We start from the raw sequence: 25024 nt of genomic DNA, 5'->3' as shown, positions 1-25024 counted from the left end.
GGTGGCAAGCCTGTGTCTGTGTGTCGCTTCAGGCTGCAGATGGGGGACTTGTACGTGCTTATCTCACCCTTCCTCCTCGCTAAAGGCGGTTCTCGTCTGCCTCGTTTTACGCTCGTTTCACCTATGCAGGTGAGGCCGAGAGGGGGGGGGCGGGAGAGGGACTAGCCGAAGGTCACCCACTGAACTGCATAACTGAGCAGGGATAAGCCCAGTGCTGCTATAGCACCATAGGAGCCAAATCTTAGGGGTCCCTTCGGCACCCCTCTCCCCCAATAAAATATCTTAGGGGTCCCTCAAAGTTAAGGGGAATTCCCACTCAAATGGGGTGTGTGCTATGTCATGTGATCGATTATGCGGGGCGGGGCTTACCTTCCTCTCCTCCCCCCCTCAATATTTTATTCAAGTCCGCACCCCTGTATAGCACTCTGTCTGATGGAACTGGTACTCCGCACCAAACAAAATGTCTCTGCACATAGAAAACTAGCATGTCAGGATTCTGAGCTTGCCTCCCACCCGCTCCCAGCATCACACGTTTTCTATTGTTGGAGGGAAACAACCCTCGCTTCACAGCCCAGACACACATTTCCCAGCTCAGGAAGAAATAAGTATTTACAGTAATAGGTGAGTTAATGTAGGGGCGAAACTAGGCTTCATTTCACCCGGGTCAAAGACCCAGTTTGGCAGAAAAAGAAAAACCCACATGCAGTTGTATACACACACAGAGAGAGACTGGGAATCTCAATGGCACCCCAGGGCAAAAAACACACACCAAAACCCTGGCTAGCTCCCCCCTTAGCTACTGCACTGGTTAATGTATTCCCCCTCCCCAGGCTTGTAATAGACACACACACAAAAAAAACCCCCAAAAAACCCCTACCTCATATCATACATAAAAGAAGGTAATAAATTACGATCCAGAATTAAACCCAAGTTTGCTTAGGGCTGCTTGAAATGACAGCAAGGTGTGCACCAGTTTCTGGGGCATCTCTATAAAGCCAGCCTGCCCTGGGGCTATCAGTAGGCTATCAGTGGCTGCTAGCCTTTGGCCCCCACAATAAAACATGTGAGGGTGCCGGACCCCCACAAAGTTGATGGGCATTCCCATTCAAATGGGGTGTGTTGAGACTGTGTGTATGATGGCTATGTCCTGTCTCCACAGTTGGAGGCAGCAGTGTTTCTGAATACCAAGTTGCTGGAAACCAGAAGAGGGGAAAGAGTGCTCTTGTGCTCAAAACTTACTTGTGAGTTTCCTTCAGGCATCTGGTTTGCCACTGTGAGAACAGGATGCTGGACTAAATGGGTCACTGGCTCTCCTGATGTTCTAATGCAGTCATCTGCCAGTTATCAGAGCTAAGAGGTATGTCAGTATCAGGAAATTCACCCTCCCATAAAGGTAAAGGGACCCCTGACCGTTAAGTCCAGTCACGAACGACTCTGGGGGTTGCGGTGCTCATCTCGCTTTACAGGCCAAGGGAGCTGGCGTTTGTCTGCAGACAGCTTCCGGGTCCTGTGGCCAGCATGACTAAGCCGCTTCTGGCGAACCAGAGCAGCGCACGGAAACACCGTTTACCTTCCCGCCAGAGTGGTACCTATTTATCTACTTGCACTTGACGTGTTTTCGAACTGCTAGGTGGGCAGGCGCTGGGACCGAGCAACGGGAGCTCACCTTGTCGCGGGGATTCAAACCGCTTACCTTCTGATCGGCAAGCCCTAGGCTCTGTGGTTTAGACCACAGTGCCACCCGCGTCCCCATCCCCCCAATAATCAGGTATTTTGGAGTAAAGGAAAATATGACCTCTTCTTTGTGGGTATAAAGTATGTTGCCTGTCCTTGACTAATATTTTATTGTGACTCTTTTGAAAGCTCAAGGATGTTGGTTACTACACTTCAGAGCCACATACATTAAATAACATTCTAAACAAAGACCAATAAAACACTTTTAAAAAAAACACACAACCTTTATTCCATTCTAACAGACTAAAATAAATTGTAGACCCCTTCTTTCCAGCTCCTTGATTTCCCAGAAAGGAACATCTGGAAAACTGGCAAATTTACAAGGGGAGGAAGTTGAACCTTTATGTTTTCCTTACTAGTAAATATTTAGGTTCCTTTGCACAGGCCTCAAGGATAGAGAGTTGAGTGGATAAATTGCAGAAATATTTACATGCACTGAAAATTTGAGTTTCTTGGGGCAAATGAAGTAACTGGAAATGACTCATCTGTGACTGTGTCTCAGCTGTCTAGATTTAAATGTCACCCTCTGAACCTTTGGAACCCTTAATAAAAGGCCTGAAGAGGCTGCTGCTCATGTCAATTTTATTCAGATTTGCTGTACTGAATCATAGGCTCATAGCAAAGTTGGAAGGGACACCCAGAGTCATCTCAGGTGGATTGGAGGCAAATACGCGCACCAGAGCAATTGAGGGACGGGCCATCGCTGCTGAGCATGCCCAAAGGAGTGGAGTGAGCCAGCTCTGGAGCAGCTGTTCAGTGCTCTGCTGTGGATGCGCCTCGTGGTGTTGCTAGGCGAGGGGAAGAGCTGAAGAAGGGCGACCATAGAAGACAGAGGTTTAATGTCGCTCATGGAAGGAGTGGGTGGTCAACAGGAAATGCTGCTCTGTGATCAGAGGTCAACTACAGGCTGGATGAGGGCAAAAATGGCAGGCACTCTTAGGAATTGAGGGACGCGGGTGGCGCTCTGGGTTAAACCACAGAGCCTAGGACTTGCCGATCAGAAGGTTGGTTGTTTGAATCCCCACGACGGGGTGAGCTCCCCTTGCTGAGTCCCTGCTCCTGCCAACCTAGCAGTTCGAAAGCACGTCAATGTGCAAGTAGATAAATAGGTACCACTCCAGTGAGAAGGTAAACGGTGTTTCCGTGCGCTGCTCTGGTTCGCCAGAAGCGGCTTAATCATGCTGGCCACAGAAGCTGTATGCCGGCTCCTTCGGCCAATAAAGCGAGATGAGCGTCACAACGGCAGAGTCGGTCACAACTGGACCTAATTGTCAGGGATCCCTTTACCTTTACCTTTACTCTTAGGAATAAGAGCCTCCAGTCCACTTGTAATCGGCATTCTTCTGGTCACCTTGCAAAACCATTCCCAAAACCTGCAGGTCACTTACAGTCGGCACCCAAATGACGATGCCAGCGTTGGGAAAGAGCAGCATGCCTATGAGCATGTGCAGAGTGCCCACCCTCCACGCCCTGTGCCCCCTGCTTGCAGCTGAGCAGAGCCAACAACTTTTTCTCTAGAAAAAAAAAGCACGGGAAAAGACTATGTAACTGAGCCATTGAAACACTTGGGGGAGTGTCAACTTTTATCCCTGCAAAGCTACTCCTAACTTTCAATGATATGTACAGTGTTTTGGATTCAGAAAAGGTGTGTGTTTTGGTTTAAAAAAATCACCAAGGGATATGGTAAATTATGTTGACAGAGTAAGAGCAGTCTCAGTTCTACAGTATCAGCTAAGACTTTACATGGCCACAGGCCAAATATTTTGGAAAGTGTCTCTTGTTGAACAGGAGAGCCCATGCTTTTCAGACAGAGTTAAGAGGATTTCAGGAAAGTCAGCTGAAACAAAATTTCCCATATTGGTTAGCAAGGACATAAATTGCATGCCAAGCCTTACTTTTTTAAAAATAAAACAAAACTTTATTATGAGCATCAGCTTTTGCTTATCTGCTGGAGCTGTGTAGGATTCAAGTTTTCTTGAAGATGAAAATTGAGATCTCCACATCCCCAAACATGAATCTAGAAATAACACAAAGAAGGTCTCTTTAGGTTATGTGCAACCATTCTCATGTCTCATTGTGTACATTGTGTGCTGCATACTGATCTCAGGGGTCTCTCACAGGCGTAAAATGCTAATAGTAGAGTTTTCTGCTGTGAAGCACTCAGGAGCCCAGGGTAAGAGGGAACTCCAAAACCTCGTTCTGCAATGCTGCTTGGAAAACAGCCAGAGAAAGAGTGCGCACCCATCAAATGTGAACGCAGAACGAAGTGAACAAATGTATTTTCCCCCCCTGAGCACCAGAAGACTACACCCTTGAAAACAAGGCTGTGAACTTGAGGGTTGCGAGTGCCTTGGGAGTGAGTGTCTTTAGATGCAGCCATGGAGACACTGGGATGCAGCCAAGGCTCTCATCCGAGGCGAATTGCTGGCAACTGCTGCCAGCAAGGGATAATTAACAATCAAAAGATCTTAAACTGTAACTTGAAAGAGCCTGTCAGGTGGTTGTAATGACTTGTTAAGTTAATCCAGCTACTCCAGGGACCGGCTGGACACCCAGTCCCCAAGAGTTCGAAAGACACCTTTGCCTCTTCAGAACAATGCTTTGCAGAGGATTATTCTGCAGATGCACTGACTCAGAGATTGGGTATCTGCAAAGAATCAGACTGCAGTTCATGAGAATGAGATCATGTGTGTGTGTAGCTGTAAAACAATTAACTCGGGGTTGTTTTTTTAAGCTGCATTGGGTTGAGGGAAGCTGGAAAGGACGCAAGCGATATTGTCTGGTGCAGTGATCATGAATAATCCTTTCCCAGTTTGACATGTTGGGTTGAACTTGTGAGCATTTCGATAGTGTCTCAGTTGTGACACTGCACCCTGATTTTATTTTATTTTTCAAAACGGAGGTTGAATCTAAGACATGGAGGCGATCAACTCTCAAGGCAAATTGTTTTGCTTTCGGCTCTGCCTAGGATGGCTTGCTCCTGAATGCATGGCATTCACACAGAGGATACTGGAATGTCGGTGGCTCATGAAAGTGCAAACAGTGCTGCCTTTGAGTTGGGTCCAGCAGACACGTTTCAGATGCTAGCCCCTCCCCGTGAAATTTCCTATGCCATTGCACACTAACTGGGATTTCCCCTCTGTAAACATGCTGCTTGGCTGAAAGGGATAAATGCTTCTGGAGGTGTGCAGAATTGCCTTTCCTTGGCTATGAAGCAACTCCACAGCAAGTGCCATGTAAAGAGGCTTTGGGGACAGCGTATTTAGGGAAAGGAATAGTAGGAGAGGCATTCTGTTTCATTTCAGACTGAGGACGTGAGCAGGTATGCAAATAAACACAGCAAGCGCCAGCCATAGAAACACCATGGGTTAAAAATTTAAAAGAGGCAGAAAGAAGAGAAAGAAAAAGTAGGAAGGAACCAGTAACATAACCGGCTTCCCTCCCTGCTCCAAATGATCCTCTGCAGCAATCCTTTTCTCTTACAGAAAAACACATTTAGGTGTATCGTTTGCTTTCTGTTTGTAGCCACGTGACCGGAAAAAGAAAAACGAATCCCACCTTAGCAGTAATGAGATAGACGTTTATTTTATCAGCTACAGCAAAGCCCTCCCTGGCCTTTAAAGAGGGATATTTTTTGTGGTCTCTCTAGTCTGGGTGCTGTTTCAAAGTAATAGAGGCCCCGCTGCTTACCATAGCAGCCGGGTAAAGAGGTTCGGTGAATATGGTGAGGAAACGGTAGATGAGGTTCATGGTGTTGGTGATGCCATAGAAAGTCAGGGATCCAGCAGCATAGTTTAGTAAGACTCCAATTGTCTTATAGTAGCTGCCATGCACCACAGTCTGAATGTTGTTGTGCCAGACAGAGTACTTCAGTGAGTCCCACTCCAAGCACCACGAATTGCTATTCCTGCCAAGCAGGTACAACATGCAAGCTTTCTCAGTTCTATGCTTGTAACTGTAGGTGACTCCCAAACACAGCCATGCGTTTGAAATCTCAGCCTCCCAGTAATGGCAGCCCTCACATAGGCTGCGGGTGCACAAGAGCTGTGGCCAGTGGTTGAATCCTTGGCTGGGTTTTGAGTAGTTCTCCAACAAGATTCCCATGTTCAGCACCGAGTGGGTCTCCTTAAACAGGAAGAGTTCTTCGTTGGCAGTGCTAGCATCAAAATTCAGCAGACAGTAATCTGTTTCGTGGGAGGCAAAACAAGGGGTGAAATGTCAAAAGAAGCCACTCCAGGAAGGTGGGCAAGGGTGGGCAGACCAAGGCTGAACATCTTCCAAAATCATAGAGTCACTGAGGCTAGAGGTGATCGGAATATAAACTTACTCCAGCCTGTTGCCCAAGGCAAGGACCTCCATGAATTCTCCCACATGTAGTCCCACCCATCAACAATCTGGAATTTTTTGTTTATCACATATGTTATGAGTCTTTCTCCAAGAAGCTCAGTGTAATAGCAGTGGAGCTTTGCTCCAAATGGTAATAAACTCACTGAGAAACTTCCATGATAGTGAGGGAATTTGAAACCAGGTTTTCCCCTAGTTCATGTCTAATGCTCTGTTCACTATACCCCACCAGCTCATTACAGTATTTATATGCACGACAAACAGAAAACAGTAGCAAGCAAAGTGATCCATGTCACAGGTACCTGTATCTGACTACTGATGGAAGATGTTAGTAAAGCTATCCAGGTGGAAATAAGAAAACAAGCCAGTCCACCAAAGTATGCAAAAGTGAAGCCTCACAGTTTCTGTATGGAAATTCCCTCCCATCCCCAAATTTCAGTATTAATTAAATCCTGAGGATGAAGCAGCCTTGGCTTCAGGACATACTTATCTTGCCAACACCCCATATGCAGCCACAACAATTTTTGAAGAAAGGAGAAAGCAAACAGACAATATGGTAGGAAGAAATTGTCTGACCCTGATGGACCACATTAATGTCCAATTTATTCTGCAGTTGTGTGTGTGTGTGTGTGTACACACACACACACACACACACACACACACACACACACACACACATTTAAAGCATTTCTGAACCACTTAATATTTTGAAACTCTTAAGCCATTTACAAAAATACATCATAAAAACAATAAAACAGTACTGTATCATAAAAACAGAGATAAAACATAAAAATCAGTAGAACGGTATTTTAAAAAGATGCAATAACAGGGTCCCGTCTAATAGGTCAGGAATAGCCTGGGCAAAAAGATAATGCCCCTAAATGACACCTGACACAACCAATGGATGGTCCTTCACATTTGGCAGAAAGGAGGACATTCCTGAGCATGAAGGGACAATGGTGGAAAATGCCTGTTTCCAGGTAACCGTTCTGTGGTATTCTATAGGGCGTGGTTTTGAGAGTAAAATTCCCTCAGATTATCTAACTGTTCTTATAGGTCTTTCAGATAACCTGATCCCAAGTTATTCAGGGCTTTATATGTTAGTAACAAGACCTTGAACATGGTCTGAGAACTGCTTGGCAGCCAGCCCTCCCACAGCTATTTTGTGTGGAAGAACAAACAGTGTTTGCTGGCAGCCTTCAGGAATTATTTCGTTTGAAATTTGCTTGGGGGACAGTTTAAAGTTGCTGCTTCTTGCATCCCTAGCCTTTTCAAAAATACTAAATCATTCTTACGGGGTTGGTAGAACTGTCAGATTTCACCTGGGATAGTGCTCCTCTTTACCAGAGGGAGAAATTTGGCTGTGCAGCCTCTCCCCTCATACTACTGCTATTCTGGAATCAGGATAGTGTGCTTGGATCCCCCCTGGCAAAGCACAAGCCACTAGAGCTTCACCTTCAGTCAGAGCAGGCCTTAGCATTAGCCAGAGTGGGACATCCCCTTCAGGCAGTGAGGGCTTGGATGGGTGTGGGAGCAGTGGCAGCAACACCCCGGCTGTTTCTCCTGAACCCATGTCATGTGTAATGCAGCCTAACCCTATGCCCCCTAAGCTGCTCTGCTTTGCTCAGGAGCAGTGAAGGGTGCTGTAAGATTAACCTGCCCATCAGTGTGTGGAATGCGGGGAGGAGAAACATCTTGTGCTTTACCTCAGTTAACAAAATGTCCTGGGCCTTGGAAGCTGTTGGGTTGGGTGGGTTCAGCACCAGTGGCCGGCCACGATGAGCCCTGGCTGAGGGTCCCAGGAGCTTGGAAGTGCCCACACTGGCTCAACCCAGGCACACTGCTATTTGCACCACTATATATTACTGTGGGACAAGAAGCTACAGTTAGAACTGGATATGGAACAACTGATTGGTTCAAAATTGGGAAAGGAGTACGACAAGGCTGTATTTTGTCTCCCTGCTTATTTAACTTATATGCAGAATTCATCATGCGAAAGGCTGGACTGGATGAATCCCAAGCCAGAATTAAGATTGCCGGAAGAAATATCAACAACCTCAGATATGCAGATGACACAACCTTGATGGCAGAAAGTGAGGAGGAATTAAAGAACCTTTAATGATGGTGAAAGAGGAGAGCGCAAAATATGGTCTGAAGCTCAATATCAAAAAAACAAAGATCATGGTCACTGGGCCTATCACCTCCTGGCAAATAGAAGGGGAAGAAATGGAGGCAGTGAGAGATTTTACTTTCTTGGGCTCCATGATCACTGCAGATGGTGACAGCAGTCACAAAATTAAAAGACGCCTGCTTCTTGGGAGAAAAGCAATGACAAACCTAGACAGCATCTTAAAAAGCAGAGACATCATCTTGCCAACAAAGGTCCGTATAGTTGAAGCCATTGTTTTTCCAGTAGTGATGTATGGAAGTGAGAGCTGGACCATAAAGAAGGCTGATTGCCGAAGAATGGATGCTTTTGAATTATGGTGCTGGAGGAGACTCTTGAGACCTCCATGGACTGCAAGAAGATCAAACCTCTCCATTCTTAAGGAAATCAGCCCTGAATGCTCACTGGAAGGACAGATCCTGAAGCTGAGGCTCCAATACTCTGGCCACCTCATGAGAAGAGAAGACTCCCTGGAAAAGTCCCTAATGTTGGGAAAGATTGAGGGCACAAGGAGAAGGGGATGACAGAGGACGAGATGGTTGGACAGTGTTCTTAAAGCTACCAGCATGAGTTTGGCCAAACTGCGGGAGGCAGTGGAAGACGAGAGTGCTCTGGTCAATGGGGTCACGAAGAGTCGGACACGACTAAATGACTAAACAACAACAACAACATATTACTGTTTTAAGTTACCCAAACGGCAATATTCTGCCCATAAATATATGAAATGTATTGATTTCATAGATCTGTAGTCTGGATATGTCTAGGGGTAGGAACTTTGGGCTGTGACACTGCAGTTTGAGTACTTAAGATGGCGGTGACCCTCATGGATGGGAAACAAGCTCAGTTCCTGTTCAAAAGTGCCGCCACTCATCCACCACTAAAACATGTCTTGAGGCCCCCGGGAGAGGGTGACAAATGGTGCCATCACCAATGTGGCAGCAGCAGCAGAGAAAGCATACGGCAGGCACCGTTGCCACAACCAGATCTGGGTCCTGCCCTAGTTGTGGTAGGTGTTGGGGTGGGCGGGCCCATTGTCAGGGCTGAATCAAAGCCCCACAAAGTTTGGCACCAAGCAGGGGTGCACTGTTAGCATAACAACAGGAAGACGCTAGGGGCCCCCCTATGGTTAGACTCCCATATACTGCCTGCAACATTACTAGGGTTCAATGAAGATTACAAGAGTCTGAGGTTTGCTATTCATACTCAGTGGCCAGAAGCCACAAGCACCTCCAGCCTCAGCAAAGGACACTGTGCCTTTCACCTGCTTGCGGCAGTCACCTGATGCTGTCACTTTCTTGCTAGCTCTCAGTTAAAGGATGATAACTGCGGTTCTGCTCCCCTTGCTAACTAGGGCAACCAAAACACACAAAACTTTATGACGGGTGATTATTTTTACTGGCCAGCATCCAGCTAGCAAGCACAGACTGGTATTTGGTTTAATGCAGGTCTTAACAGATTGGTGCTGACATTGACCTTTCCTCTTCAGCTAGGACTGGACCTTTTCAGAGACGGTGCCAGGAGATTCTGGGTCCAGCACTTTCTGCATGGCTCCTCAAAGCAGTGTTCTAATATGGGAATTTGTATGGAGCATTTCTGCCTCCCATCTGCCATATGGGAATAGTAATAATAATAATAATAATAATAATAATAATAATAATAATAATGGCCTAAGTGAAATAGTCTATTATATGAAATGCTTAGCATCACTGGGGGGGTTGGACTACAGTGGTACCTCGGGTTAAGAACTTAATTCATTCCGGAGGTCCGTTCTTAACCTGAAACTGTTCTTAACCTGAAGCACCACTTAGCTAATGGGGCCTCCTGCTGCTGCTGTGCCGCCAGAGCACGATTTCTGTTCTCATTCTGAAGCAAAGTTCTTAACCCGAGGTACTATTTCTGGGTTAGCGGAGTCTGTAACCTGAAGCGTATGTAACCTGAAGCGTATGTAACCCGAGGTACAACTGTACTAGATGATCCTCAGGGTTCCTTACAACTCTACAATTCTACGATTTTAGGAAAAGTGCTGAATTCTAAGAATCTCTCATCTTGTTTCCAGATTTGGTCAGTCCTAGTGCAGATGACCAGAGACAGAAACAGGATGGGAGGTCAGTTAGGGCAGGTAGGCGTCTCCTCTGAGACTTTCTAACCTTGCAGAAAACATACTGGGAACCAAACTAACTCCTCAAACTCTCCTCCAAGACTTTTCTTGGAATCCAAGAGACCACAGCATACAAAACATGGTCAGTATTTGGTAAAGGATGCCTAGGCAATGATAGCTGTGTCTCTCTGTGTGTGAGTGAAGGTGGAGGGCAAAAAGGGAAGAGTTCTCTCCACCCATCTCCTCCTCTCCCCACCCTTGCCAATTCTGTGTTTGTGCCTGTATATGGGAGGCGGGCATTAGACAAGCGGATGAGCCTTGACATTAATGGGCTTTTACTACAGGTCTGCTGTAAGTATGGCTAACATGTTTGAGGGAGAGTTTGTGTTGTGTTAGTTGAGTTGAGGCAATGCAGCCCTAGCATTAAGTAGCAAGAAAGAAGGGGTGGTGTTACTTAATGGAGAAAGCTGGTCACTTCAGCAATTGGTATTTACTGTTTCCAGAGTGTCTTTTAACCTTGCTGTATTCTGCTAATTTATTCCTTCTAGAATGCTGAACATCAATAAATGTCAGGGTTATAAATCGGTATTCGATAGACTGGGGCGCCGGATAAGATGTGGATTAACTCCTTGGACAAAAGAGGAAGATTATGATAAAGCAAACAGTGAGTAAGCATCTGGACACACCCGTAAGCAACCACTTACTCCAAGTTTCCTTCCTCTGGAAGGACAAGAAATCCAAGACTTCTGCAACTTCCCAGAATAGAGATGAAGTGATAGGAAAAGTCAAACCTGTTATGCTTTTGTTGTTAAAGACATGAAACAGAAAATCTTGCAGCAGCCCTGTGAAATAGTGTTCTTTGGATATCTTCTACAATTGCTTTGAAAAAAATTCAGTTCTTGAAGTGAAATGCCTGATTTTTTTTTTAAGTTCTCCAACTTGAAGTGTTTTGCAAATCCAAGAGCCAGGATTGTGCCAGTGACGAATCTCCACAAAGGAGGTCCTTCTGTTCAGATGCATGACTCCAGCCACAATGTGGTGTTTTATTTGTTCACCGACTTTCACCTCTGTCTTGTTGTATGGTATGGTTTTGAGCTTGCATACCGCTTTGCGAAATAACATGTGGTTTATAAATAAATGAACTGAATAAATAAGAAGACTTTGGCCTCTATCTTACATTGCTAATGTGGCTATTATATTTACCTTACAAATATGCAAAATCCAATTTAAGCTACTGCTGCTAGTACCAGGTCAGTCACAATGAACAAGTTAGGCCAATTGACTGAACTCATGATGAACACCTCCATCGTTCTCTTAAAATGGCAGTGGTGCCCACCTGAGAGGTGCTGGAACTGAGTTCTGGCAAGTTATGACTGATAAAAAAAAGCCCTGGAAGTGGCTGTCCCAGATGTACACCCCTGAACTTAATCACGGCTTGTTTTCTCAAATGTGATGGAAGCTGGCTTGAGGGAAAACAACTCAAGTAACAGTATTTCTCAAGAAACCTCAGGATACAGATGGGTTGTGGCAAACGTCACAAGGACTCTGCTTCACATACCAGTGATAGGAGTACATTGGCACCAGATAAAATGGTACTGTGTGCACAGGCTAAATTTTAAAGCACTCCAGAGAAAAACAATGAGAAGACAAATGGAATTGCAACACCTACACTTTCTGAGACTCTTCCGATCCGTGGGAGCTGGTATCACTTCATAAGGCACCATTGTGATCCCTGAAAGACAAAAGGTCCTGGAGTTATTTGTGTGTGTGTGTGTGTGTGTGTGTGTGCGCGCATAGCCTGTGCAGGGTGCCACGTAAACAGAAATTTGAGATCTTGCCCTCAGGGCTGTGCACTACACAGATTTTTGAGCTTATTTTTAACCTTCATGTAAGAGACTTATTTGATCTGCATTATCTTGCAAAATTCCCTGTTTTCGTCCTTCCAGAAAAACATCCTTTCTAATCTACTTTAGCAAAACAACAACAGTTCTTTGGCACACCAGACACTAACAAAAATATTGTTCCAACCAGCGGTTGTTAATCCAGCAGCATTTGCGGGAATCATCCTAGACACAAGTATAATTGGCTGGGAAATTAAAGACCTGAATAACTTGATCCATACCAAAGGGATAGAGTCTTATAGGAGCTTCCTACATTCGAAGTTAGTGTGGTGTTTTGTTGCAAAACTCGCAGGGCATCAAGGAGAAGCGGCTTGCTGGGTGGGGCAGAGCCTCTGTGCTAACTTCCCGGCAGGCGGATCATTGTTCGCACTATGCCCGCCCCACTCTCAGCCATCTTCTAAGTTGGCAGCAATGACCCACCTGCTGTGAAGCTAGCTGAATGGCTGCGCCTCACCCAATGAGGTGCTTCTGGCCACAAACTATGCCCCCAAAAGGCAGAGCTAATAATTCCCCCATGTCTGCCATGTGGAAGACCAAGAGATCACCATGGGCTTGTGAGAACTGGAGGTGCTGCACCACAGCAAAATAAAATGAGTCCTCTTTGGGGTCTCTCTCCTCATTCTTCTACAGCTGCCACATCTTGTCCATTAAAAGGTAACCAGAACACTGGGTTCCGCTAACCCAGTGTACAACTTCGACACTCTCAAATAGCCCAAAGCCTGGTCGGTCCCCTCCCCCCCAAATACCCCATGATGTGACAGAAGAAGAGCCTTGCTAATCTATCTATTCTAGCATTCTGTTTCTACAGTGACTAACCAGATGCTAATGGAAAGCCCACAAGCATGACATGAGCGAAACAGCTCTCTCTTGCTGCTGGTAACTTGCCCTCAGTGACTAATAGCCACTCAAAGCCTTATCTTCCATGAATTTGTCTAAACCTAATTTTGGCCACAGCACATGCAGAAGATACTGTTTAATTTGTGTTTGGTTCTATCCGGGTAAATATGCTTCTTAGTTTTGTTAGATTTAACAGAAAAATGTAATTTGTTTATTTTTAAAGGTCTTTAATGATCTATTTTTAAGGGTGCATTAAGCTATATAGTTTATTTTACAACTGTATGCATCTGGATCTACACGGAGAGGAAGATATTTCAATCCATTTCACTGCAATCTCTGGTTTAGAGTTTGCTTTTTGCAAACTCTGGTTTAGAGTTTGCTTTCGGCACATTGGATCAACATTTTCAGAAAGCTATCCATCATGACTCCAAGCCCTCTCCTGGTCACACCACAACGCAAACTCATTTGATTTGTAGGTACTGTATGTTAAAGGAGCAATGCATTTGACTTCAAGTGTTATATATGTGGCTGCATCATTCTGAAGGGTTTCTGAGTCTTAATGTGAAACAAAGGGACTGAGAGGCTGTGCATACACCAGGTTGTTAATGTGTACGTTAATGTGTACACAGATCCAGCTTTTTCCAAGGATTGTGAATGAAATGACCCAAATTTGTATTTTTGTGAGCATATGATTAATTTTAATTTTCATTCAGTTGTATTGTCTTTCTATATTACTGCATGCCATTGAAGCATATGTTCTTGCTTAAATGAAACAAAAATATTGTAAAATAAAAAAAATCTACAGCACCATGTGTTGAAGAATTATTTGAGCCTATGAATGCATCTTTCTAGCTGTAGCATTTTTGTGGAGCCAACTCACCTTTTTGAAGGGCTTTGTTGATGAAGCAGAGTCCGAACATGGACACTTGGGATTTCAAGTCACTCAGGGTCTGTTTAAGTGCTACGAAACTGGTGGGCTCCTCACACTTCAGTCCAATCAAAGCTTCTGTGCAACCCGACATTACTCTTATTTTTGGGAAGTCCTGTGGGAACAAATAGATTTTAACAAGAGATTGAAACTCACTGAAACATTTTTGGAAGAGAGAATTTTGATGTTCTCATCACAGAAATGGAACCATCTTGGTTTGCCTGCAGGCTTTCTGACTACATGTATAGAATCCAGGGCCGGCCCACCCATGAGGCAAGATGAAGAGACCACCTCAGGTGGCAGGATCCACAGGGGCAGCAGATCCCAGTGTAGATCTTCATTCACCCCTCTTGTTCCTGGTGTAGATCTTCACTCACCCTTTCTTCCCTGGCAGGGCGTGTGTGTGCCATTTTATGGTTTACCTCAGGCGCCAATATTTTTCAGGCTGGCCATGCAATCATAGAGTTGGAAGGGACCTCAGAATTCATCCACTCCAGTCCTTTGCTCAATGCTGGATATGTACAGTGCAAAATACAAATCTGTTTAAGCGCCTCCAGTGAAAAAGAATCTACAACTTTCCCCCTCTGCCCAGAAGGGGCACCATCACAGCAAGGCATGACAGGAGACTGTTTTGAATGCATCAGGTTTTTTAATTTTGTGGTGAAAATACCAGAGATATTTGAGAAAAATTTCTTTAAAAAACAACAACCCGTTAACAACCTTCCCCCTTTTTAATTATCCAAGGGAACATGGATAATTGGTTATAACTATCAGGGCATGATGGCCTGAAGGCACATGGTACAGTAACTGTGTTCAAACGAAGCAGCTGCAAGTCTGAGCAGTGCATGCATGGGAGACCGAACTGATTCTGCCTTCACAACAGAAGAAAGGAAAGTTAGGAATGTTATAAGAGCTAGTGTAGCTTCATGGTTAGAGTGTTGGACCAAGACCTAAGAGACTAGGACTCAAAGCCCCACTCAGTCATGAAGCTCCCTGAGTGACTTTGGGCCAAGTCACTGTCTCTCGAGACCTAACCTACCTCACAGGGTTGTTGAGAGGATAAAGTGGGAAGGGAGGTGTAGTGCCAAGATCTTTACCTTCAGTTCAAAGGATCGCACAAACACTCGCACCTGACGAGGATATAATAATGCTACTGGAATATCACTGAATGCTTTATTGCTCTTTTGCTATGGGCCAAATAGGCTAAATGCCACCTCTATGCAAACAGGCCCATTCCTCCCGCTACATTCCATTTGTGTCTTTGCAGTGTGGCTTAAATGGTACAGAGGTCATTTGCTCACATAACATGGTGTTCAGTTTAAGACTCTGTTTTATTATTTGCATTTCTCTAGCGGCTTAGAGAAACAGTTGATCAAACGAAAAATAAAGTCGCACTCTTTGGGCATGTTTTTAGCAAAAAGAGGAGTTTTTGTTGCTGTTCCTCACTGGAGATTTTAGAATCAAGGCAGGTGATCCTGTGAAAACATTTATGAGTGGCAGTGTATAAGGAGTTGGGAGTCTCTTGCTTCAGATGGGCAGCTGCTGCCCAATCCACTGGGGCTACATGACCTGCTGCTGGCATCAGGGGAGAATTTTGTAAACACACAACAAGTACAATCTAATAATAAGCAGGTGATGGAAGCTGGCACCAGCTCTAGCCTTGTGAAAATAAATGTCCTTTGCTTACTCTCTTGCTCTTGGTACTGGCACACTTCCCAGCAGAGTAAAGAGGAATATGTAGTAGAGGAATTTCACCCAGCACAGTACAATCCTTAACCGAGTCACCCTCTTTCTTTCATGCTAATAATGGGTGGGGCGGTAGCAACAATGGTAGGAAGCACGGACCATTCAAAGGACAAAAGAGGTCAGGAAGGGTTAAGAGATTCCTGAGAAGAATCAGGTTGCTCAGCATGTTGTCTGGGGCTGATGGGAGTTGTAGTCTAAAATATCTGGTGGACACATGGTTGGGGAAGATTGCCTCCTCTATTCTGCCTTGGTCAGACCACACCTGGGATACTGTGTCAAATTCTGGGCACCACAATTTAAAAAGGATATTGACAAAGCTAGAATACATGCAGAGGAGAGCGACCAAGATGATCAAGGGTCTGGAAACCAAACCTTATGAGGAACAGTTAAGGGAGCTGGGTATGTTTAGCCTGGAAATGAGAAGATGGAGAGGAGATATGAAAGCTAACCTCAAATATCTAAAGGGCTGTCACATGGAAGCAAGCTTTTTTTATCCTGCTCCAGAAGGTAGGACTCAAACCAATGGATTCAAGTCCACTAAACATCAGGAAGAACCTTCTGACAGTAAGAGCTGTTAAACTCCCTTGGGAGGTGGTAGACTCTCCTTCACTGAAGGTTGAATGGCCATCTGTCATTGATGCTTTAGATGAGATTCCTGCATTACAGGGGGTTGGACTAGACGGCCCTCGGGGTCCCAACTCTACAGTTCTATGATTCCCTGGTCTGGACTGTGCTCCAATTACAGTGTGGACTCTACCTGCAGAAACTGATGGTCACTTGGGTCTTCCATGAGACCTGTCAGCCAGTAATTCTGCTTCTGGAGATCAATCAGCTGCTCTTGACTGTGCTGAATGGAATTCCCCATTCCAACTAAGGCCGATCTTTCTTCTTCATCTATGAAGTCCATCACCTTGTTCTGCAGTCGCTTGAGCTCTTTCATCGCCTCGGCAAAGGCCCTATTCACTTCGTCTCGGGCCGTCTTCACTACTTTCTGAAACGGAAAGGCAATGCCAAGCACATCACATTTTCACCTACCATTGTTTAAAGTATGGAAGTTGCTACCACACAATGTAGCATTGACTTGGGCAGCTTTAAAAGTGGATTTGAGAAATCCATGGAAAATAAGGCTACTGATGGCGGCTAGTCATGATGGCTATGTATTGCCGTGATGCCTGTGAATCCTAGTGTTATGTACTGAGTTGAATAGGATCCAAAAGGCAGCAGTCTGATTGGTCCTAGAACAATAGGATTCAGAATGCAGCAGTCTGATTGATCCACAGGAGCCACCCAATCCAGCTCCAGGTGAAAGTGAATCCACAACCTGATTGGCTTGCAGGTGAATCCCAGAATTAGCCAATCACGTGGGGCCCATGGTGTAAATAATGTATATAAAGCAGACATTCTGGGGGAACTTCCATTCCTCCTCACCAGTATGAGCTGAATAAAGAGCATGAAATGCACTCTCGACTCGGGGTATATTTCACCTAGTGACTGGGGAATTGCATGCAGGAGAGTCCTATTGTGCTCATGTCCTGCTTGTGGACTCCCCCTAGGCGTTTGTTTGGCCACTGTTGAATGTTGGATTTAGGTGGGCCTTGGACCTGATTCACTAGGGCTCTTCTTATCTTCTTATGTGTTCATTTAATACTCCTTTGTGAAATTCTCAGGGTAGGTGCAGACACACATTTTTAAAGTGGCAAAGCTGCTATGGAACCATAAATAAATAAGGAGCAATTGGTTCTGCTGGCTTCTAGCAAAAGTACTGCGCGCACACTGCTAATTGGGTTCATGCTCCCAACTTTGTCTTCCTCCTGAGAGCACCCTTTCAAGTTAAGAGAGTCCTGCTATCGATAAAAGAAAATAAGGCACCAAAGAAGCAGGTTAACTTGCTTGTTGTGCTTTCTTTTCTTTTTTTTTCTTTTGGAAGAGGATTGTCCACCTGAAATGTGGTGGTGAAGAGAGAGAGGAAACAAAGGGAATCAGCTTTCAGCCTGGAAGGCCTAGGTGTGTAATTTGAGGAGAGTTAGTCAGAAGAAAGCAGAGCTCACCAACCACAGGAAACCCTATTCCTGTTTGTGCTGGGATGTCTGTATGTATTGCATTGTGGTCCCTTTCAGTGCTGTTTAGCTGCTTTATTTATCAAATAGTCCTTCACAATAAAAGCTGGTCACATTTTCTAAAAAAGAAAAGAAGCAGCAACATGTCGCTTGTGAGACGACAGCCACAACCGCACAGCAGTTCCTTGAAGCAACCATGTTGTTAGGTCTTCAAACGATGCAGTTTGTGATCTATGGCAGGTGTTTTGTACATCTGCAAGCCCTGAGCCTGCTGATAGCTCATTCCTATGCATGAATGTTACCACTTTGGCTACATAAGAATTCATACTCAGATGATGAGTTTGCTATTGGTATATAGGGTATGACTCTCAGTCAGCCAGGAGAACAGATTGGGAGCCAAACATGACCTGGGGTGTTCCATGGAAAAGCAGAGAAAGTTAGCACTTACTAGGTAAAACCTTGACCTCCAGAGCTAAAGAAGTGTCAACCACTTGACTTCAGTACAGTGGTACTTCGGGTTAAGACCTTAATTCGTTCCAGAGATCTATTGTTAACCTGACACTGTTCTTCACCTGAAGTACCACTTTAGCTAATGGGGCCTCCCACTGCCGCCGCCGTGCGATTTCTGTTCTCATCCTGAAGCAAAGTTCTTAACCCAACGTACTATTTCTGGGTTAGCGGAGTATGTAACCTGAAGCGTCTGTAACCCGAAGCGTCTGTAACCCGAGGTACCACTGTACATGCAAATACATGCTCACATGAAGAATGGTACAATACTGAGTGGCAGTATGTGCCCCTAGATCTGTGTGATATGCCATGGATTTGGTCCCTTCCCTCAGAAGCTTTTCTCACCGCAAGGTAGTTAACTCTGCCCCTGTGTTGCTGACTGTCCGCTGCCACCATCAAGACTTGGTTTTCCACGTTGGCCTGTACTCTCCTGACTTCGACCTGGGAAAGAAAGAATTAGAACATGGAAGCAGCAGCCTGGGGATGACGATTTCACATACACCTCTTTTAAAAGTGGAGCATAATCAGTGCTCAATTTTTTAAAAAATAAATAAATCAGATGTGTAGGATGTGTTTTGCAGTTTTATAGAATAGATCCTGTTTGGACTCACATTACAAAGGACTGGACTAGATGAACAGCCACTGGAATTAATCAGGAAGCCCATTTTTTATACACAAACTGCTTTTTGATGCAAAATGTCTTCAATGCAGCTTACAATTTAAAAAAATTAAAATTATGATATTAATACCTCATACGAAACCTAACAATATTCATTCATAAACCTTATTGCGCTAGCCAAAGGCCATGGCATCATTCACAGGGGGAACAAAAGGAAAAACAGCAATAACCATAAAAAATAGTTTTTTAAAAAAACATTTAACACTACCGGTGCAATAAACCACGGTCAAGTCTCCTAGAGATTATTTGTTGCCTTAGCTGGAATAGCAGGGAAATCTCAGGTAAAATATGCCAGCTTAAATGTCGGAATCCCCTTTGCAGTTGACACCTAACAACACGGAACAGCAGAACAATACACCATTAAAACAGTGCCAAGAAGCCTTGACAATTCCATGCTAGTTGTCTGGTAAAATAAAATAAAATAGCAACCATCAAACAAAACACCTGAAGTATGGGAAATAATGAAGCCTCCAAGGCGAGGGAGTTTCCATCGCAAACTGTACCTCCAATGATTTTGGGACAACAGGGCTGGTTTAAGACTTATGACTACCTGAGGCAAAGGATAAGATGATGTCCTCCAGAGAAGCTGACTGGATGGCAGTCGAATTTTACTTCAATAGTATGGATGGGATAGCATGACCCCCCACACCTGAGGGCAGCAGGGGTCCGGGACAAAGTACATGGCACACAGAACTGTGCCTTCCGACAGAAGGGAATGGCCAGGAGGCTCAGGAGAAGTATCCACAGCCTCTAGTATCTGCTAGTCACCTCACCTTGCCCAAGAATGGGGGTTAATCATGTGGGGCATGTAGAAAAGCCTCACCTTATTATCTTAACAGGCAGGGAGGTTCTTATCTCAGTTTTCTTTTTATGAAACTGGGTGTAACCGGATAGGGTGCTGTCCTCAGCTGAACCCTTTTGTTCAGCTTCTAACCAACTTTGTCCAAATTGCACAATCTCAAGGGCAAGCAAACTCAAAATAAAACAAGGCATAACAATCTTGGTGTCAGTATGAACTGGTTCACTGCTTTTGTTGCAATGGCAGGTTGATGGGCTCACTCATGTTCTGCTGATAGATGCTTGGGGGGAAAAATCACCCCTAATGTGACTATTTTTCCTTTTAGAAGAAATAAAGGATGTGAAAGAAAAGTACATACAAGTACAAGCCATATATCACAAATACAGACAGCATTTTAACCTCATACCTAATATGTCTAATGTATAGTTCACCAGGTCTACATAGCTTCATACACACACACACACACACACACCACTTGGGATCATCATTTTATTATTTATTTATATTTAAAAGTTATAGCCCACCCTATGTCATAGGGCACATTATAGCAAGCAACACATAACATGTCAGTAACATTAAAGCACATCATCTCTTTCATTTTCCAAGTTATGAATAGGCAAAAAACAATAAAAACAGGATAAACCATCATTGTTATAGAAAAAAAGTATGTATTCTGAAAATTATTATATCTCCTCTAGTGCACAACAGTGTCAAACAGATATACAGTGATACTTCGGGTTAAGAACTTAATTCATTCTGGAGGTCCATTCTTAACCTGAAACGGTTCTTAACCTGAGGTACCACTTTAGCTAATGGGGCCTCCCGCTGCTGCCGCACCGCGATTTCTGTTCTCATCCTGAAGCAAAGTTCTTAACCCAAGGTACTATTTCTGGGTTAGCGGAGTCTGTGACCTGAAGCGTCTGTAACCCAAGGTACCACTGTTAATCTCTCATTTTCCAACCCCCCCAAAAAAACCCCCACACAAACAAAAAACCCAACAGAGAGAGAAAGAAAGATAGGTAGGAACTAAGACTAAATTGGTACTATCTGCATTTTTATCAGTCTCATTTTTTAACTAATACTATCAGTTTCTGCTTCTCTATATTTGTCCTATTTATCCTGGAGTTCTAAAAAACTGAGAATTTACCCAAGTTTAAGCAAGCTTCTATACCTTTTCACATGTCATATTCCAATTTTTGCCCTTGGGGGGAGGGAAACAAAACAAAAGGCTTGGGGAGGAAAGCAAGTTCTCCCTCTGAATTGTTAAGAGATTTTTTTCCCCCTGGGCCATCCCATCTCTAGTGCCTGCCAATGCAAAGAACAGTGATGAAGAACAGAAATAAGAGAAATAGGGTAAAATGGGAGAGGGCCTGTGCTACTGAAATCCCAATCTGACCCAGTGGGAAGTGACGCTGCCTCCCCTCCCCCAGTGGCCAACCAAGAGGGATGAAGGAAGCCACACGCACGATCTCTGAAAGATGTTGATAGGAATCGTTTAGGAGAGGGGACTATAGTACTGACCTAGCACCAGTTGTCCTCTTCTGAAAGTTGCATTCCAGGAAAACTAACTGCTGACTTTAAAGGATGGCATGATACTGTACTCACTTCTTTCTTGCTCCTGTCGTCCTTCAGAGAGATGGCGTCATGATTCTTGTGCTCTTCCCGAACACAGATATGGCAGATGAATTTCCCTTCGATTCTGCAGAACAGCTCCAGCAGTCTGTGATGTTTCAAGCACATATTAGCCTTCAGGTCGTTGAGAGGTTTTATCAGCTGATGGTTCCTGAAGGCGTTGTCTTCATAGTGGGAACGGATGTGGTTTTCGCACAAGGAAGCCATGCATTGCAGGCAGGACTTGACAGCCTTCATCTTCCTGGGGGAGCAGAAGTCACACAAAACCTCCCTCTGACCTGCCAGCTTCCTTGACCCTTGGGCTTCTTCCCTTGCGAACCTCGTGGCAATTTCTCCCAGGGTTGTGTTTTTGCGCAGTTGAGGCCTCGAACTGAAAGGCTCACGACACTGAGGGCAGTAAGGGCAATCCCCGACCAGGGCTTGGTGGTCCCAGTAATCCTGCAAACAGTCCATGCAGAAGTTGTGTCCGCAGGCTGTGGTGACGGGGTCTCTGAACACCTCGAGGCATATCGGACACACAATGTTGTCCTCGAGGAAAAGCAAGCTAGCTTTCTTCATAACAACACTTTCTTTTTTGGCTGAGACTCAGCTAGTGCTTGTAGTTGCACAAAACCCTAGGAAAAGTTGGGCTGCCACCTGTTTTTTTAATATAAAAAAACCCACAGTAGTTGAAACAAATGGTTTTTAATTGACTGGTTAAACACGCATATTTGCATAGAGCTAAGAAAACAACATTTTAGAAGAAAAAAGTGTGTCTTTGAAGATATTGCAGAGTGCACTAAAAGTAAACAAAATGTTTAAATGTCTTGCCTAATTGACTGTGGGCAAAGTTTTAGTTGCTCAAACTTTTATTTACTTAGTTACTACAACCAATTACCAATAATTGGCGGTTGTAATCCCTGTTAAAAGACAATGGCTTCCTCATGTGGAGATGCAATAGGTAGTGTTCTTTTGCAGATGGTTAAACCTGTTACCACTCTTTAATGGGTGAGACTTCATCATTCAGTCATACTCAGGAGAGAGCTAGTCTAAGAAGGAGGCAAGACTGGCACAGTGAATCCTGCAGGAACAGTAGACACAACTTTTGGATTTTGTGTTGTAGCACAAAAAAACCCCAGAAGTGTTGAATGGTCACTGTAAAATGTGAAGGTTCTTTATTGTTTCACAAGTTGTGTATGTCTTTAAGGGCCAGGGCAAATAACAAGACCCAGTCTTACAGCTGTGAAACATAGCAGGAGCTGCTAGGTTGTGTTAATTAAGCTGTGTCAGCATTTGGGCATAGTATATAAGGAGCAGCACCCAGCTCCCTCATTACCCTGGGGGGATGGGTTGGTGGTTGGGTCATGTTTGTTGTTGTTATCTTTAGTGTAAAAGGAGTTTTTGTTTTGTTATTAAAACCTTGTTAAAGTTATTTTTGAGTTCCTTGTTATGCATGGTCTCCCCAGCAAGCTCTCTGCAGCAGTACTAAACTGCAAATCTGGGATAATCTGGGTTAAAACTATGTGGAAAGAGCACACTCCATATAGGAGTCTTGGCTAGATTATTTCTGTTCCTTCCGTCCCTACCTTTGTGACCCTATCATTCTACAAACAGATGGATTTTTATCAGTGAAACTTATTTCCCACACTCACCTGTTCAGCTGTAATACAAAGTCAATTGTGGCACTCTGTAACATTAAGCACCATCTGGCAAAAATTAGCAACCCGTAGGTGCTAATAGCAACTGTTCTACCTACTAACAGATCCCTCAGCTAGCTCCAGTGGCTAAAGGTTTTACGTTGTTCTTTTCTTGGTCCAAAACAGCAACTCATATTGAGTTCCTGTCAGTTTACAGTCTTTCATGGGGTCTGAATTTGCTATGTGACATCACAGTTCAAACTACAAGGGAGGGGGGAGGTAAGCACTCTGGTTATGATGTCATTGCACAAGCAGGTCCAAGTCAAACATTAAAAAGGCCACTCTTGAAAGCTCTTGCAAGGGGAGGAATGCTATAGGCACCTCAGAGAACTGACATGAAGCGGGAAGACCACATTGAATGGAAACCAGGCACTTTGAGGCAATTCTTCCCTCTGCCCTCTTAATTTGGTCTAAATACTGGTCAGATATTTCCCAGAAACAGAAAAGTGTATTTTTTAAAAAAAAATGAAGAAGAAGAAGAAGAGGAGTTTGGACTTGATATCCCGCCTTTCACTCCCTTTAAGGAGTCTCAAAGCGGCTAACAGTCTCCTTTCCCTTCCTCCCCCATAACAAACACTCTGTGAGGTGAGTGGGGCTGAGAGACTTCAGAGAAGTGTGACTGGCCCAAGGTCACCCAGCAGCTGCATGTGGAGGAGCGGAGACGCGAACCCAGTTCCCCAGATTACGAGACTACTGCTCTTAACCACTACACAACACTGGCTGAAAGAAAACACACAATTTTTGATGATGTGTGTATCTAAAGAAGTGTGCATGCACACGAAAGCTCATACCAAGAACTAACTTAGTTGGTCTTTAAGGTGCTACTGGAAGGATTTTTTTTTGTTTTGACTATGGCAGACCAACACGGCTACCTATCTGTAACTGGAATTTTTGATGAGATACACTTGGCTCTCTCTCAGGAAGACTGCATGACAATTTCAACATTTTGCATTGCGTCACCAGCACAATTTTATTCAGCATCTTGTCCTCAAGTATATTATCTGTTTAATTAAAAAAAGGTAAAGGACCCCTGGACGGTTAAATCCAGTCAAAGGCAACTATGGGGTTGCGGTGCTCATCTCACTTTCAGGCCAAGGGGGCTGGCATTTGTTCACAGATAGCTTTCCGGGTCATGTGGCCGGCATGACTAAACTACTTCTGGTGCAATGGAACACTGTGACGGAAACCAGAGCACACAGAAACACCATTAATCTTTCGGCCGCAGCGGTACCTATTTATCCACTTGCACTGGCATATTTTCAAACTGCTAGGTTGGCAGGAACTGGGACAGAGCAACAGGAGCTCACCCCATCATGGGGGATTTGATTTGGGATGCAGGTGGAGCCGTGGTCTAAACCACTGAGCCTCATAGCCTTGCCGTTCAGATCTGCTTAATTATTGTACAGTTGGGAACATTGTCTCCACAGGTGGCCAACTTTCCTGTGAGAACAACTGCTCAGGTGTAAGTACCCCAAAGGCCTACATTCTTAGCATCATGTGTTTGTTATACTAGTAAAGAAGGAAAATATGATCTCTATGAAAATACAGAAGCTTGACATGCTACTTTTTAGGCTTCAGAGAACTACAAATTACACTGAAACATAGACTACAGGGTATAGGTTAATATTAACTGCATGGCTTTATCCTCCAAATGTACAGAAAAGGGCAACCAGTGATATCAAGGGAATGGATAAATTCCTGTGAAAAAAAGTTACAGCATTTGTTTCCATTTTTGGGCCATTAGTATTCTTGCCACTGTTATTGCATATTGAAAAAGTTTACAGTCTTTTCTATTTATTTCGTTTCCCACTATTCCTAAAAGAAAAGCTTCCGGTTTTTTTTTACAAATGTACATCTCAACATCTTTTTCAGTTCATTATATATCATCTCCCAGAAACCTTTCACTTTCTTACATTCCC

The 25024-nt window shown here is 44.3% G+C and overlaps 1 protein-coding gene and 1 long non-coding RNA gene across 3 annotated transcripts; one reads left to right on the top strand and one right to left on the bottom strand.

The window, feature by feature from the left end:
* Positions 1-12001, top strand: LOC309363620. The gene is made up of 3 exons (XR_014165481.1): positions 1-129; positions 1160-1300; positions 10892-12001. It is a non-coding gene; the product is annotated as an uncharacterized lncRNA (long non-coding RNA).
* On the bottom strand, positions 5294-23272 carry LOC309363411 (E3 ubiquitin/ISG15 ligase TRIM25-like). 2 transcript variants are annotated; one of them, XM_081899729.1, is made up of 7 exons: positions 23055-23272; positions 21403-22058; positions 18665-18760; positions 16513-16746; positions 13962-14124; positions 12013-12075; positions 5294-5918 (listed from the first exon to the last, which is right to left on the bottom strand). In XM_081899729.1, exons 2-7 carry the CDS (start codon positions 21985-21987, stop codon positions 5380-5382), a joined length of 1680 nt encoding a protein of 559 aa, XP_081755855.1. In that variant the 5' UTR covers positions 21988-22058; positions 23055-23272; the 3' UTR covers positions 5294-5379. The 2 variants fall into 2 exon arrangements, with proteins under 2 accessions (XP_081755855.1, XP_081755854.1); XM_081899728.1 differs by having other exon boundaries at positions 21403-22065; positions 23061-23272.
* Between the last annotated feature and the right edge of the window lie 1752 nt (positions 23273-25024).

This window comes from Podarcis melisellensis, assembly GCF_964234715.1.
Source record: "Podarcis melisellensis genome assembly, chromosome: 2".
NCBI lineage: Eukaryota > Metazoa > Chordata > Lepidosauria > Squamata > Lacertidae > Podarcis > Podarcis melisellensis.
Note: the sequence above shows the minus strand (reverse complement) of the source record. Positions and strands in the feature narration are given on the sequence as shown.

Excerpts from the sequence above, each read along its gene's own strand:
- LOC309363411 (XM_081899729.1), bottom strand. The coding sequence starts at position 21,987 with ATGAAGAAAGCTAGCTTGCTTTTCCTCGAGGACAACATTGTGTGTCCG. Across the intron at positions 16,747-18,664 it reads GCAGAGTTAACTACCTTGCG|AAAGTAGTGAAGACGGCCCG; the intron begins GTGAGAAAAGCT and ends TTTCCGTTTCAG. Across the intron at positions 12,076-13,961 it reads CAACAAAGCCCTTCAAAAAG|GGATCACAATGGTGCCTTAT; the intron begins GTGAGTTGGCTC and ends TTTGTCTTTCAG.